Consider the following 14,543-nt stretch of genomic DNA (forward strand, 5'->3'; position numbering starts at 1 on the left):
GTCGTCGGGTGGCTATTACAGTTGAGCGAAGAACTATGTAAAACAGGACTCAGGACTCAGGACCTGCCTCTCCCTCTCTCTCTTTGGTCTCTGGACTCCTGCTGTGGCTTAGACTTGCAACAGACCATTACATTTGCTAACGAGTGGAAGGCAAATTAAATCATTAGATGCTAGTAGAGATTAGAGCTCTGGCGGGGAGGAGCCAACCCACTCAAAGAACCACTCAACAAGGGGCGTGGAGCGTAGAGTCAGAGAGAGAGGGAGAGTGCAAGAGAAAGCGCAAGAGCGAGAGCAAGCGAGTGTCACTCAAAGAGGAAACCACCACCACTGCCAACACCACAGCAGCAGCATCAGCAGCATCGGCAGCAGATTTGTCTGCCTCCCATTTAGCAGTTGACTTGCCACAGGCACACATCTGTTGGATTAACAACTCAGAGCTCAGACCAACCCTCATTACGCTTCTGGCTCTTGAGCGTGTGAGTCGTCGGGCGCGGATTACGCTCAGGATAATCGAAGGCAGCAGCATCAGCATCAGCTTCATCGGATATTGGCAGACTCTCGCCGGCAGCAGTGGACAGTCGATTGGCTGCCATCCAGGTGACAGGACACGGACACGCATCGCGCAGTGAATCTCCCAAGTGAATCTCCCCAGTGAATCTCCCCAGTGAAACCCAAGTTACTATCTCTTAAGAAAAAAACAATAACTATATCGAACAAAGGCCCCAATATGGTCATGCTGCAATCGCCGGCGCAAAAGGCCAGTGAGAGTGCATCGGCCCAGCCGGCCGCCGCCGTCGGTGGTTTGATGAGTCCCAACTCGAATCCTGATTCACCCAAATCCAACACCTCACCGGAGGTGGCCAGGGTCGAGGCATCGGTAACACCGCCGGCCGCCAAGATACCCAAGTTCATCATCAGTGCCAGTGGAGCCGCGGTGGCGGGAAAACAGGAGCAGGAGCTAAGGTACTCCCTGGAGCGTCTCAAGCAGATGAGCAGCGAGTCGGGCAGCCTGCTGAGTCGCCTGAGTCCCTCGCAGGAGGATTCCCCCGATAAGGAAAGGCCTAATCACAATAACAACATCAGTTTGACCAACCACAACACGAATCCGATTCCCAGCAATCCACGGCGATCGCAGTCTCCTCCTGCTTCTGGAGGCAGCTCTGGCAGCTTTACCTCACCTGCCCAGCAGCGCAAGCTCCTGGAACTTAGTGCCGTGAGGCACTTGGCACGACCGGAACCTCTCCAGCATCCACATGCGGCCCTTCTGCAGCAGCATCCACACCTGCTCCAGAATCCACAGTTCCTGGCCGCCGCCCAGCAGCACATGCATCATCATCATCACCAGCATCAGCATCATCAGTTGCCGCCGCATCACCCACACCAGCAGGGGCATCCTCACCCACATCCTCATCCACATCCACATCAACATCCACATCCTGCTGCAGCGGTATTTCATCTGAGGGCGCCCAGTAGCAGCACCACCAGTAGCACCACAGCCCCTCCCTCGCCAGCCACTTCGCCTCTCTCACCGCCCACCTCACCGGCCACGCATTCCGACCAGCAGATGAGCTCCCCCATAGCACCTTCGTCTCAGAACGTCCCGGCACATTCCTCCCAGCCAGCGCCATCTGATATGGATTTGGAGCGGATTAAGCTGGTGGCTGCGGTGGCGGCTCGCACCAATCAGGGCCAAGGTCAGGCTCAAGCTCCCAGCACTTCCGCCGCCGCCTCTGCCTCTGCCACTGCCTCCGCTTCCGTTTCCGCTTCCGTCTCCAATGCCAGCACCTCCATCTCCAACTCAAGTTCCGGCTCACTCAGTGGCCGGGATCTCAGTGACTATGGCTTCCGAATACAGCTTGGCGGTCTGGCGGCCGCGGCGGCTGCTGCGGCGGCCACTTCGCGGCAAATCGCAGCTGCTAATTATGCGCGGAGTGACACCAGCGAGGAGCTGAATGTCGATGGAAATGATGAGGATAGCAACGATGGATCCCACAGTGCGCCGTCGGTAAGTCTAAGGGATTTCTTAGGAAAGGTTAAAGGGGAAAGCACTTCAGAAATTGTCAGAAACAATTTGTGTATTCAATTAGTCAGGGCTTAAAATTAATTCATTAATATATTTTAAATATTTCAAGACTCTTTTTTGTGTAATTGTGATTATTTCTGGTGAATAGATTAATGGAGTTTATATTGTTAATGTTGATCAATTATTGATTTTAAGAAAATTTTAAGAAACTGTTGATAAAAATCAATCCTATTAACCCAACACAAAGGGCCTTAAAATAAAGGGAAACATAAACAATATAAAATACATGTAAACTTTACATTGTAAAGTATACAAGTATTTAAATATAAAATAAAATATTTACAAGATGTTGATGTGCAATACGAGGTTTATTCCATCATTATTTAGAAGAAATATAATTCGATTTATAAAATTTATTTAAAATGTGATTTCTTGACATCCAAAATAAACAATTTGTTAAGATATAACTTGATTTGATTTCCCTGTTTCTTGTTAGATATTCCACTTTAAAATGTTGTTTTTTAATATGTCTGTAAGCAAATATTAAAGATGTATTCTCAATAAACACTCAATTTTAAATGATCTTAAATACCTAATATATTTTATTTTCTTTATTTTCCAGGTATGCCCTGTGGATCTGACAAGATCGGTGAATAATGGAGCCACGGTAAATCCAAACTCCGCCTCGACAAGTGCTTCTAGTGATCGTGATGCTGCCACAAAGCGTTTGGCTTTCTCCGTGGAAAACATCCTGGATCCAAACAAGTTCACTGGCAACAAGCTGCCCACAGGTCCCTTTGGACATCCTCGGCAGTGGAGCTATGATAGGGATGAGGAAATGCAGGAGCGATTGGATGACGATCAGAGCGAGGATATGTCTGGTGAGTAGCTGGAAATGAAACATTTGAAGCCCCTGGGACTGAGTTCACACTCGATGAATGGCAAATCACTTTGATGGTTAGCTGTCTGATTTTGATTTGATTGAAATCGATGGAAATTCATGGCACGCCCACTAAACACGTTCCCCTGAGTGTCTCAGCACACACACTATATACGGGGGAGGAAAAGGAAGAACACCTGCAAACAGTGTGTGCTTCCCCTCATCATCATCATCATCATCCTTGTTTTCCGGCTGTGTTTTTTCCCTTCGCCAGAGTGTGTGCCTGTGGGTGGGATGGCGGCGCATGTTATATTTATACTGCTGCTTGTATCGTTTTTAGGTATGTTTTGATTTTGAATTTGCTTTTCCGAAACTCCCCATTCCCCTCCCTCACACTCTTCGAAGGCAGGGGAATTTCTGCCATTTTTAAGGCACTGCGATTTTTGTGTTGCCTGCTTTCAGGCGCAAGTCACGTAGGGCTGTGTTTGTGGGTGTGTAAACTGTGTGTGTGGGTGGTGTGTTTATGTTGGCCATGAAAGGATTTATATTTTGCGAATGTTCAATGGCAAACAAATGCGCAAATGCCAAAGCAAACCCAGAAAAAAAGAAGGATCCCCAGACCGTGCGGCCGAGGAACTCCTCGTTTTTCGTACGCAAACTTGTTTAGACCAAAAATGTGCTGCACTCATATCCAATAAGGATTTTCAATAGAATTGCTTTTAATTGATTGATTGATGTTTTAATTGGGGAAAAGCCTTTGCCAGCTGGAAAGCTACGTTTACTTTTTTTTCACTCTCTTTATTTTTTGCTCTCCCTAACTGTTTGTCTTGCTGCGGATCAGGTTTTCGGTTTTCCAATGATTTCAGTTACTTTACTTTTCTTTTTTTTTTTTTGCTGCCTTTTTCCTTTTCGTTGGCTGGCTAAAATTTTGCTGGAAATTAATTGATTTTCATGCTTGGCTAGTTGCAAAGAAATTGCTCAAATAAAAATTTGCAAATTTGATTGAAGTTGTTGTGGGCGGGGTTTGTGGCGATACCATCGCTAAGCCGCTGCCAAAGCGCCAAAAAATAGAGAAATAAGAATGTTTTTTTTTTGAGGGGCTTGGAGCTGGGTATGGAGCTGAGGCTGGGAATGGAGCTGGGTTGGGTCTGATTAAGTCCAAGTCTAGTGCGGTTTGTTTGAACGCTGTCCATAATCAGATTATGAAGCAAGTTGACTTAATTGGTAAAGGGGCAGAGGTTATGGCCATCGATTGTGGCTAAATAATTGCGAAACTTTTGTAAAGGGAATTATGTTATGTAGGATAGAAAATATATAATAATTGAAGAGTATAGAAAATATTTGATCCAATGAAATTTTTCTTTAATTAGACTTACTATTTAAAGTAATGTTTTTAAGAACTTATTATCATATTCCATATTAAATACATATTTATTCTTATTGAAATTAATTTCAATTGGTATTTTATGTATAGGTGATAAAAGATGCATTTCCTTTAATATTGTACATAGAGCAAACTTGGCTAAAATGAGCTTTTGAAATATATTTTCGTATCCCTTGCATTTTTATAGGCTCCTTGGAATGTTTTTTTACAATACTTATTTTATTTTATGTACCTAAGTACTCTGTTATTTACTCCTAAACAAAATCGTTCTGATTTCTGATTAGCTAACAAGCAGAATAAAAGTTTGTGCTCCAATAATTTAACTCTTCCCACTATTTAAAGTAAGCAATTCGTTGGTCACCTAAGTACCAAAATATAAACACGGGAAATGACAATTTCCTATCGCATTACTAGCAACTACAACACACAAATTCACATCATTATCAACGACACATTATCGGCCATTGCTGCGTGTCGGTTGCCGGTTGTGTTGCCTTCGCTGTTTGTGCATTTGTGTTTGTGTTAATAAAACACAATTAACTTCATCAATGGCGGGGCGGTGGCTCCGGACATAACTGCTAATAAAACCGACTCAATGGCCGCGCCAACGACCCCATGAACAGGGGGGAAGCTCTGAAAGCGGCCAGAGAGTGGAGTTGAGTGGTTGCAAACACACACAGACAGGCAGACGCGGAAACTTTGCCAGGGTAATGATGTTGGAAATAATTATGTTGCCGGCAGTTTACAGCAACCCCTAGGCCGAGTGTACACACACATAGATATACACCAGCCAGACAGTCAGACAAACTGTGTGTGTGCATCACGCATACGCACTGTTTGCGGGCTGGCATTCAACGACTGTTGGTTGGTGTTGCTGTAGTCATTAATTAGCAAGGTACTTAATTACCGCACATTCATTAGGCGCTTCAATGGCGCTGTCACGCACACACACACAGACAGAGGGAGGAGAGAGACAGCAGCAGAGACAGAGACAACGACATCGGTACCGCTTTTATGAGCCATTGGAGGTGGAGGTGTTAATGCCACTGCTGCCTCTTCGGTCGCTTCGGCTTAGATTAGCGTAATTATGCGGCCCTTTGTCATTGCGACTAATTAGATTTTATGGCTGCGAAACCGACTTGTCTCTCCATCTCTCTCGCTCTGTGCCCCCTTAAGCTGGTTAATAATTCATAAATATTACGCATACGCCATGTCGGCTGACTGCAAGTCTCCAAGGCACCATTCGTTGCGTTTTAGGCGCAGCAATTTGCATTTCATTTAAATTGCAAAGCATAAAACTAACAACGTACACACACACATTTGCAACAATAAAGCCACATCATATTGTGTGCATAATCCAGATAGCCAGGAAAGCAACTGAAAATGCGCCCCAAAAGTCATATGAAAAAACATGCGATAACCGGGCAGGAGAGAGGGTGGAACCCGAGAGGGGTGTTTGGGCCAGCATTTAAATGTGGGAGGATGGGGCAAGAATAGTGAAGGGAGAAGTCAGAAGCAACCCCCGAAACGAACGAACGAACGAACGAACGAACGAAAATGTAAAATGGCTGCGAAAAACTTTTATTCTTTTTCAGCACTCAATTTGGTGTGCTCGTCTCACTCACTCTGTCCGTGTCTCTCTCTCTCTTTTGCTCAAGTGCGTGTGTTTGGGTACAAGGACTCGGGGGAGTCCTGTGCCTGAGTCTCGTTTCTCTGTCGGTGTGTGTGTGAGGAGCTGGAGGAATATGGTCTCCATTACACCTCCTTGCAGTCACTGTAAAGTCAAGTTAAGCGACAGTTTTCCGAGGCTCGTTTTTACGAGTATATCCGTCCATCAGCAACTCATTTATTATTTTATGAAAATGGCAAAATGAGACGACAAACGCTCCCCGGGGTCGCATTGGCCAGGCGGATGCGATTACAATGATTGCCCTGGGCACAAAGAACTTCAAATTTATAAGCAATTTCAGGCCACTGTCTGTGTGTTGTGTGTGTATGGTAATTTCTGCGCCAGTTTGTGGTAATTAACGCTCGGATTTCATAATTAAGTTTAAATTGTATGTTGTAATTCCAGCCACCATCGGCTTGCCTTTCCCCCAAATTGCACTCCTGCATGTAAGCTCACTCTTTTGCAGTCTCCTTGCTCCTTCTGCCAGATGGCTGCTGTCGCCGTATCATCAAAATTGCTTATGAAGTGCTTTCGCCATAATTATAATTAACAGGCCCCATTTTGTTAATGGGAAACGCCAGACAGTTACGAATTGGGCAATTATTTTTGGCTTTTAATGGTGATCAGGTTGAAACGATGTTAAAGATCCCTTAAAGAAGGCTTTGTATAGTGAGAAGTTTAAGTATATTAAACAGGGAGTTAAGGGAGAGAAATTAAAATGATGCTGAATAGAATTATAAATATGCTTTACTAAGTAAATGTATTACTGGGTCTTCATAGAATTGAATCCATAACATTTGTAGTTTCCAATTAAATTTAAACGATTGAAAAACAAATGCTTACTCTTTACCTTTTCCAAATGTTAGTAAGTATGCTTTCCTCCCTTCCCCATGCTTTCTCTAAGTAATTAAGTAAATAAGCCTGATCGGTTCAGTGTATTTAAACGATTCACTCAGTCGGTGGATAAATATTGAACTGGGGCCGACGGTCTGCCTCCTTTCATGTTGCCATGTTGCCAAGTTGCAGTTCCCAGTTGAATGGCCAGCGTAATTAGGCACCAATCCCTCGCTCTCTCTCCTGCAATGGCAAATGCGGTTGCAACGCTTATTAACCCGGCCAGAAATCGATCCTTTTGATTTTTCCTGCTGCGTTTGTTTGACATCGCATTAAGCGACTGTCTGTCTGTCTGCCTGTCTTCCTGTCTACCCCCTTGACTTTGGCCTATCCGTTGCATGGGGGGTAAAGGCTGTTAATTCAATTGACTCAAACCAATTGTGGTCAGGGCCAGTCGTCGACTCGAATCGGTTAGATATATTGATGGGTCCTGGGCCGGCGGCCTCTAATGTGCCATTAATGCATATCAAAGTGGCTGCAAACACTCCACAGCCCATTACCACTTTGCGGCCGTCGCGAAATTCGTTAAATATTAAATGAAGCGTTCACGTTAATTTTCGTTTTAATTGCCGTCCAGTCTGCGGTGCACTTTTAGGCGCATCTGCCGCCCATTTTCCTGCTCGCCCCAAGTTTCCCTTCTAATTTGATGCAAACACGGCCAATCATGTTGGCCAATTACGGGGACCAGTGCGACAGCATCCTTGACGGAGGGTTGACACTTAACCGACCCTTTTTCGCCTGGCTGAATTGATTCCGCCGCATTGAAAGGGGTCCACCGCAAAATCGCTTTTCGCTGGCACGAAAATTGGTTAACAAGCTAAAGTTTTTACAGATAGGTGGAGTATTTAAAGGGGATTTCTGTATACTTTCTAAGCTGTTTTTTGATTTGATTGTGAAAATGAAGAAGAACTTTTGCCACTAAAAAGTACTGTCTATTGGGCATTTATTGGGGTATAATGTTAAAGGAAGTTGTTGATAAATTATTAACAATATCCTAGGTTTATTTTCTTTATAAAATTATTTGTTAAACCTTGAAATGAAAAAATGTTAAAATCACTGCCATGGGGCTTTCAATATATTCCCCAATTAATGCTAACTGGTAACTGATATCCAGCTGAAGGACACACCCTTGGACACATCCTCGCATGGCCAGTCTTAATTGAATTCTGATTGTCGAATCATGGCAATCGAATCATGTCCAGACACTGCACCCATCTCTGGGGTCAGCGTTCCCATGTGCGTCAACATGTGCCAAAAAATTCCAATTAATCCAACAATGATGCGGTAGTCGAGGTGATTGATTTCCCTTTGCCACGGCCCCTTGTCTGTGATGGATGACCTGACCCTGGACTCGATCCTATTGACTTATGCAAAAGGAAATAGATACATTGAATTGAACCATTTTTCTCCTCTTTTTCCTTATGTATTGCAGCTCAGGATCTGAACGACATGGATCAGGATGATATGTGTGACGATGGCAGTGATATTGACGATCCCAGCAGTGAGACGGATTCAAAGAAGGGCGGCAGCCGGAATGGAGATGGAAAGTCCGGTGGAAGTGGTGGCGGCGGTGGCTCAAAGCCAAGGAGAGCTCGGACTGCCTTCACCTACGAACAGTTGGTTTCGCTGGAGAACAAGTTCAAGACCACTCGCTATTTGAGCGTCTGTGAGCGGCTGAACCTGGCTTTAAGCTTGAGTCTAACGGAAACACAGGTGAGAATGATGTTTCTCTGAAGAAGAAAGAAGTGAAGTACTAATAAAAAACAGAAATCTAAACGAAGAAAATATCTAAAAACTATCTCTAATATTCTCTTCTTATTTTAGGTGAAAATTTGGTTTCAAAATCGCCGAACCAAGTGGAAGAAGCAGAACCCCGGCATGGATGTGAACAGTCCTACCATTCCACCGCCTGCAGGTGGCTCCTTCGGGCCGGGTGCCTATGCCAGCAGCCTGCTCTATCCCCACGCTGTGCCCTATCCTCCATACGGACCCTACTTCCATCCCCTGGGCGCCCATCATCTCAGCCATTCGCACTCATAAAATTGCAAGATGCAACAGCGATTGTTGCAACTGTTTGAGAAGCGAGGAAAGCCGGAGGGCGGCGGCCTGGTTGCTCCCAAGGATAAACTGTAAATGTCAAAACTGCTTTAAGTGTGTGTGCGTGTGTTTAGTATCCTGAAAAACTCTTACGTTATTTCTCCCGTCTACGTGCTGTATATAGTTCTTGTAAAATATATATATATATATGCTATGCTAGTGCTTAGAACCTCGAATGCCATATCTAGGAATTAAATTATACAATTACTTGTAGCGTTTAAGTGGCAAGCAAAATCAAAAGGAGCAAACAAAAATTGCATAAATGTCAAGTGAAAAATAAACATTTTAAAAACCACCCGAAATGGATACTTATTTCATTGTGTATGTGTCATACGAGGAGCGGGCTCGGGGGAAGGGGGGCAAGGACACCACCGTGTGAAATGACAGGACAACAATGCTAAGTCAAGTGTAAAATTTTAAATTTGCTTCTCATTTGCCATCAGGGGCTCAGGCACTCACACACACCCGGTGATTCAATTATGTGGCAAACGGATGCGAATACGAAATTTCTTAATCCGATTTGGGTGATACAATGCCGACTGTCGACTGCCGGCTATATCTTCCTGTTCCTGTGAAGTCGGGCGGCGCGAGGGGTTGTCAAAACAGTGACAAGCAAATGAATAAATTCACGGGCGCACACCTCCCGTCCATTGATATTATAATCGCCTCAGAGAGTGAGTGTGTGTGTGGGCCAAGATGCGTATAATTGAAACAGAAATCCTTTGCATGGTCGGTCATTTTGGCCGGATTCGGATCCGGATGCGGATTGACTGCGACTGCCGCTGACAGCGGCGCACAAAAGTAAACAAGGACAAGGACTTCAGACTGGGAACGAGTCCTTTGTATCTATTTCGAGCACACACACACCCTCTCTCTGCATACGAAAGTATTCAACTCTTTTTCGGCTGCCTTCCTTTTTAAATTGCTTAAATAATTGATTAACAATTTTTGCTCTTGCATTTGTTTAAAGCTTTGGTTAAGTACTTTGCAATTAGTCGCACAAATCCTATTTGCACGTCACACCCACACACGCCTTGTGTCAGTGCACAAGGACTCGCGTCTGTCGGTGTGCGTTAATTTCTGTAAATGTAAGTCCCTAAATTATTCAGCTGCAGACATGTGAGCAAATTCAAACAGCCCAGAAAGGAGCCAGAGGATGGCAAGGAGAGGATGAGGGGAGCATGTTTAATTTGCATAAAATTAAATGCTAATTTTAGTTGCACAAATTTCACCACGAAAACTTTTGACGATGGAAACGGAGAGGAAGGGAAACGCCAGAAAGAGTCGAGTGTGTAATATAGTGCCCTTGGGATTTGGAATATAACAATGGAATCGATATAGTGGCCTTTAGAATATATATATTGAAATATATGAGAGAGGTCGAAACAACGGGTTCCTAAAAATACTAATAGGCTTAATTACCATTCTGTTAATACCTTTCTATTGTTTTATTATTTTATTAAAGTCCAGAAAAGAGACATTTATGAAATGGAAAGAGTGCACTGTATAAAATATACCTAAAAAGGGACTTCCTTAGCCAAAGATAACCCAAATTTAACTCCGTCGTTAGGCCAATCTCGTCTGTTAATAAGAATTACTTTAAACTGTTCTCGTCGCAACTCGGTCTGAAATGTATATATTTTTTTTAGGGGGGTGTAAATTAGGCCTGACACTGAGCCCTCTTGCAAGTCAGTGAAACGATAAATTAACGCCGCTTTGGCCAGCGCTAAGCTACCCTTAACGAGGCCCAAACGCCTTGACGCAAATCCAAGACAATTGCTTTTCAATCCAGAGTGTCACAGCCACCTTACTGCGGAAGCTGCGGAACTTTCAGTGTCACTCTCCATGGGTTTTCCGCAGAATCAAAACGCGACACTCACACAATTAAGTTGTTTTTCCCCGCCCCCGCCTCCGTCAATTTCCATTAATCTGGACTGAGTTTTTCCCAGAATTTGAATTCGATTTCGAAGCACTCTGTGTGTTTTGTGGGTCGAATTGGGTTGGGCCCGCTTCTTTTTTTTAGTCACGCTTTTCACGAGGGCCTTCTTATGCGCCTGAATTGCTCCAGATTACGCATACATCACATCAGTGTCCTGGCACTCGTCCTGGTGCTCGTCCTCGTTCTAGTCCTCTTCCTAGGAAGTGTGTATGTGCCGCTTTGGTGTGAGCAACATTTAATCTGCACCATTGACTTCTCTTCTCTCTGAAAAGAAACCCTCCCCATGGCTGGTTGGGTGCTAGTAAATTTGATGCGAATATTTAGTTTGTCTGCGTTATCGGCGCGGCTTTATCGAAACTTATTGTGTTTGTTTAATTGAATTTGGATTGCTGTGACAATTTCGCGTTTGAGTGCGCTCCAAATACCCTGCCGGAGCAGAGATAAATACGGATCAGGAACTGGGTAACTACTTGCTGCTGCTCCTACAACTTGGCGCGCGGAGGATGTCTAATGGGTGAGTGGTAGATAAAGCTGCGACTTAGTTTAGTTCATTTAGTTTGCCATTTACCAACGCATCCATCTGTTTATCTGTCTGCAATTAAAACTTAATAAGTGGGCCACGCCCCCAGGAACCCAACTGTGTATATGTGTATATATTCGTATGTGTACATATAGTCACATATACAAGTGTCACTATTTGTATACCCTTAGTTGTAACCTACATGTATAAGCTTAGCCTAAGAATAAAGATAAGAAAGAAAGACATTGAAATAAAAGCTCGGATCTGGCAGTCGTGTACAGACCGCACAAGCAACAGATCGCTTTAAAAACGCATCTCCTTGAATTAAATTAAAAGTGATTTAATTATTGGAACTTAATCTTTGCGGAACCTAACTGGCAATTAGACTTGTAACAACGACTCGATCAAAACCGGCTAATCGAATTGGCTAAGAATGCCTTTCTACCCAAGTCGATACTCTCGAGAACATAAAGTGAGGGTGTCGCGTATAATGGGCCAAGCCGCGATCTAACTGGCGACGAGGATTTAAAAAACCACCGATTTTGGAATTAACATTTTTCCAAATTACCACGTGTATTTGAGTGCACATGATATTGCGTAATGCTCTGAGACAAGCGGCTCAAAAAAAAAAAATATTACACCAAGCTACACATACGTCATCCTTATCAGCAAACGACAAAGCTCTGTTTTTGGGCTCAACTTATCCACCGACTTTCGTTACGACGAGCTCTAGCAATTACCATCGTTGTCGACGTCATCATTTACGGGATCATCGATTTCGCATTATTTTGGGCATCGGAGGAGACAGCGCTGGCCAAAAAAAAAAAATATTCTGAGAGGAACAGCGTCCGCCTAGGAATACTGGAGTCGTAAAATCGATCATCGTGTATTACTTTCTTTTCACGATCCATAAGTCTTTGTTAATCTTTAGTAAGTTCTAATTTTATTTTACATCCAATTCAAGAAAACTAGGCATTTAAAATGAATTCTGAAGTAACCGCATCATTTACTCTTTATTTAAATTGTATAAAAAATATCCAAGATTTTGATGGCTCAGATAAAAACCAGCTTCCCGACTTCATAAATCAAATCGACGTATTAATGCCATGTTTTCAAGCGTTCGACGCGCAATCGAGAAATGTCCTCTTTAACTATATAAAAAATAAATGTTGTGGATTAGTAAGACCCGTTTTGCATAGGTACGGAAACGTTACGACCTGGGAAAGACTAAAAGAAGTACTAATAAAACATTTTGGGGAAAAGGAAAGCAGCGACGAATTGATGGACGCATTAAAACTATGTAGAATAGAATCCACAATAGAGCAATATTACGACAAAATAAACGAAATTGCCAATAGACTGCACAATCGGATACTAACACACTCTGACGAGACGTATACCACCGAAGAAGTTAACAGAATTTCGCTTAGAGTATTTAGGGACAATCTTCCTGAGCCAACGAAAACAATGATTTTCGCCAGAAACCCTCCGTCATTGGATGACGCATACAAAATTATCGAAGATGCCCGTCATCAAAGTTATACCTTGTATGGACCAATTCGAAAACAATTTAGCAACAAACCTCCTTTTAGAAAATATTTCAGTAACGATAGTAACAATCGTAATGAAAGAATTCCAATTCGATACCATAATCAACCACAAGTAGAAGAAAATCCTGGCAGTTCTAACAGGCAAAATACAAATAGATATGAATATAGAACCAATTATAATAACAGTAACGCCGCAAATCCATCTAGTAATTCTAGAATGTCCTATAACACTATCCAGCCTCAACAGGTAGCTAGCCGTAACTCTCAACATAATAATTCAGTAGGCCAAATGGACGTAGGTCATATTAATGCAAATTTTCAATTAGGGGACCAGCAAGACTACCCTATATAAAACTACGATCATCCCAAAGAGACCTCCTATTCATTATCGACACTGGAGCGGAATTCAGTATCATTAATGAAAACATTTGTCACCCAAAATGGAAATCAAACATCGAAGTTCAAGTAAAAGCAATGGGAAACATTATTCAGATACAAAAACTATGTAGGTTTCCTTCATTTAAAGAATTTGGAACAAATAATTATTCGTGTGAGTTCTTGGAATACAACTTCCACGATATATTCGATGGCATAATAGGAGGCAACATATTAAATGATTTAAACGCAATAATAAACTATTCAGAACAGACGATTACTTTGAATAGTGTTAAACTAAACTTCTATACACAGCCCCCTAATATGTTAAATAGGCCGGAAGTGAACACTAGCCATAGCGTGTCGTTAGAATATCTCAATCCGATTTCTCAGAAACTACTTACTCCAGTTTTAAAACGATTTGAAGGTATATTTTATAAAGAAGGAGATAATTTAACCTTTACGAGTGCAGTTAAACACCAAATACATACCAAAAATGATATTCCTATCTATTCGAAAGCTTATAGGTATCCCGAGGCCCATAATACCGAAGTTAATAAACAAATATCCGATATGCTAAAACAAGGAATAATTAGACATTCGAATAGCCCGTACAACAGTCCCTTATGGGTTGTCCAAAAAAAATTGGACAAGTCAAATCAACCGAAATGGCGACTCGTAGTCGACTACAGAAAATTAAACTCGCAAACAATCGAAGATCGTTATCCTATTCCTAATATAGACGAGATATTTCATAAGCTGAACGGATGTAAAATATTTTCTTCCTTAGACCTAGCAAAGGGTTTCTATCAAATTGAAATGAGCGAGGGCGATATCCAAAAGACCGCATTTTCAACTGCTAGCGGGCACTACGAATTCTTGCGTATGCCATTCGGCCTTCGAAATGCTCCCGCAACATTTCAACAGCTTATGAACCATTTACTCAGAAAATATATAGACCATTTTTGTGTTGTATACATGGACGATATTCTTATCTTTTCGAAAACAATCGAAGAGCATATTGAGCATCTTACAAAAATATTAAATTGCTTGGAGAATGCAAACTTAAAGCTTCAAATTGACAAATGCGAGTTTGCCAAATGCGAAATAGAGTTCTTAGGGCACGTTTTAAATTCAGACGGTCTAAAACCTAGCAAAAAAAAAGTTGAGGCAATCGATAGGATTAAATTGCCAACAACGCAAAAACAAATA

The 14,543-nt window shown here is 42.7% G+C and overlaps 1 protein-coding gene across 1 annotated transcript; it reads left to right on the forward strand.

Moving 5' to 3' along the window:
• The first annotated feature begins 391 nt into the window (after positions 1-391).
• slou (homeodomain transcription factor slouch) lies at positions 392-9,242 on the forward strand. The gene is made up of 4 exons (XM_020958374.2): positions 392-2,005; positions 2,646-2,904; positions 8,283-8,563; positions 8,675-9,242. Exons 1-4 carry the CDS (start codon positions 728-730, stop codon positions 8,888-8,890), a joined length of 2,034 nt encoding a protein of 677 aa, XP_020814033.2. The 5' UTR covers positions 392-727; the 3' UTR covers positions 8,891-9,242.
• Positions 9,243-14,543: the final 5,301 nt, after the last annotated feature.

Source organism: Drosophila serrata, unplaced genomic scaffold (genome assembly GCF_035046125.1).
Source record: "Drosophila serrata isolate PLE 108 unplaced genomic scaffold, ASM3504612v1 contig_241, whole genome shotgun sequence".
In the NCBI taxonomy this organism is placed as follows: domain Eukaryota; kingdom Metazoa; phylum Arthropoda; class Insecta; order Diptera; family Drosophilidae; genus Drosophila; species Drosophila serrata.

Excerpts from the sequence above, each read along its gene's own strand:
- slou (XM_020958374.2), top strand. The coding sequence starts at position 728 with ATGGTCATGCTGCAATCGCCGGCGCAAAAGGCCAGTGAGAGTGCATCG. Across the intron at positions 2,905-8,282 it reads TCAGAGCGAGGATATGTCTG|CTCAGGATCTGAACGACATG; the intron begins GTGAGTAGCTGG and ends TATGTATTGCAG. Across the intron at positions 8,564-8,674 it reads TGAGTCTAACGGAAACACAG|GTGAAAATTTGGTTTCAAAA; the intron begins GTGAGAATGATG and ends TTCTTATTTTAG.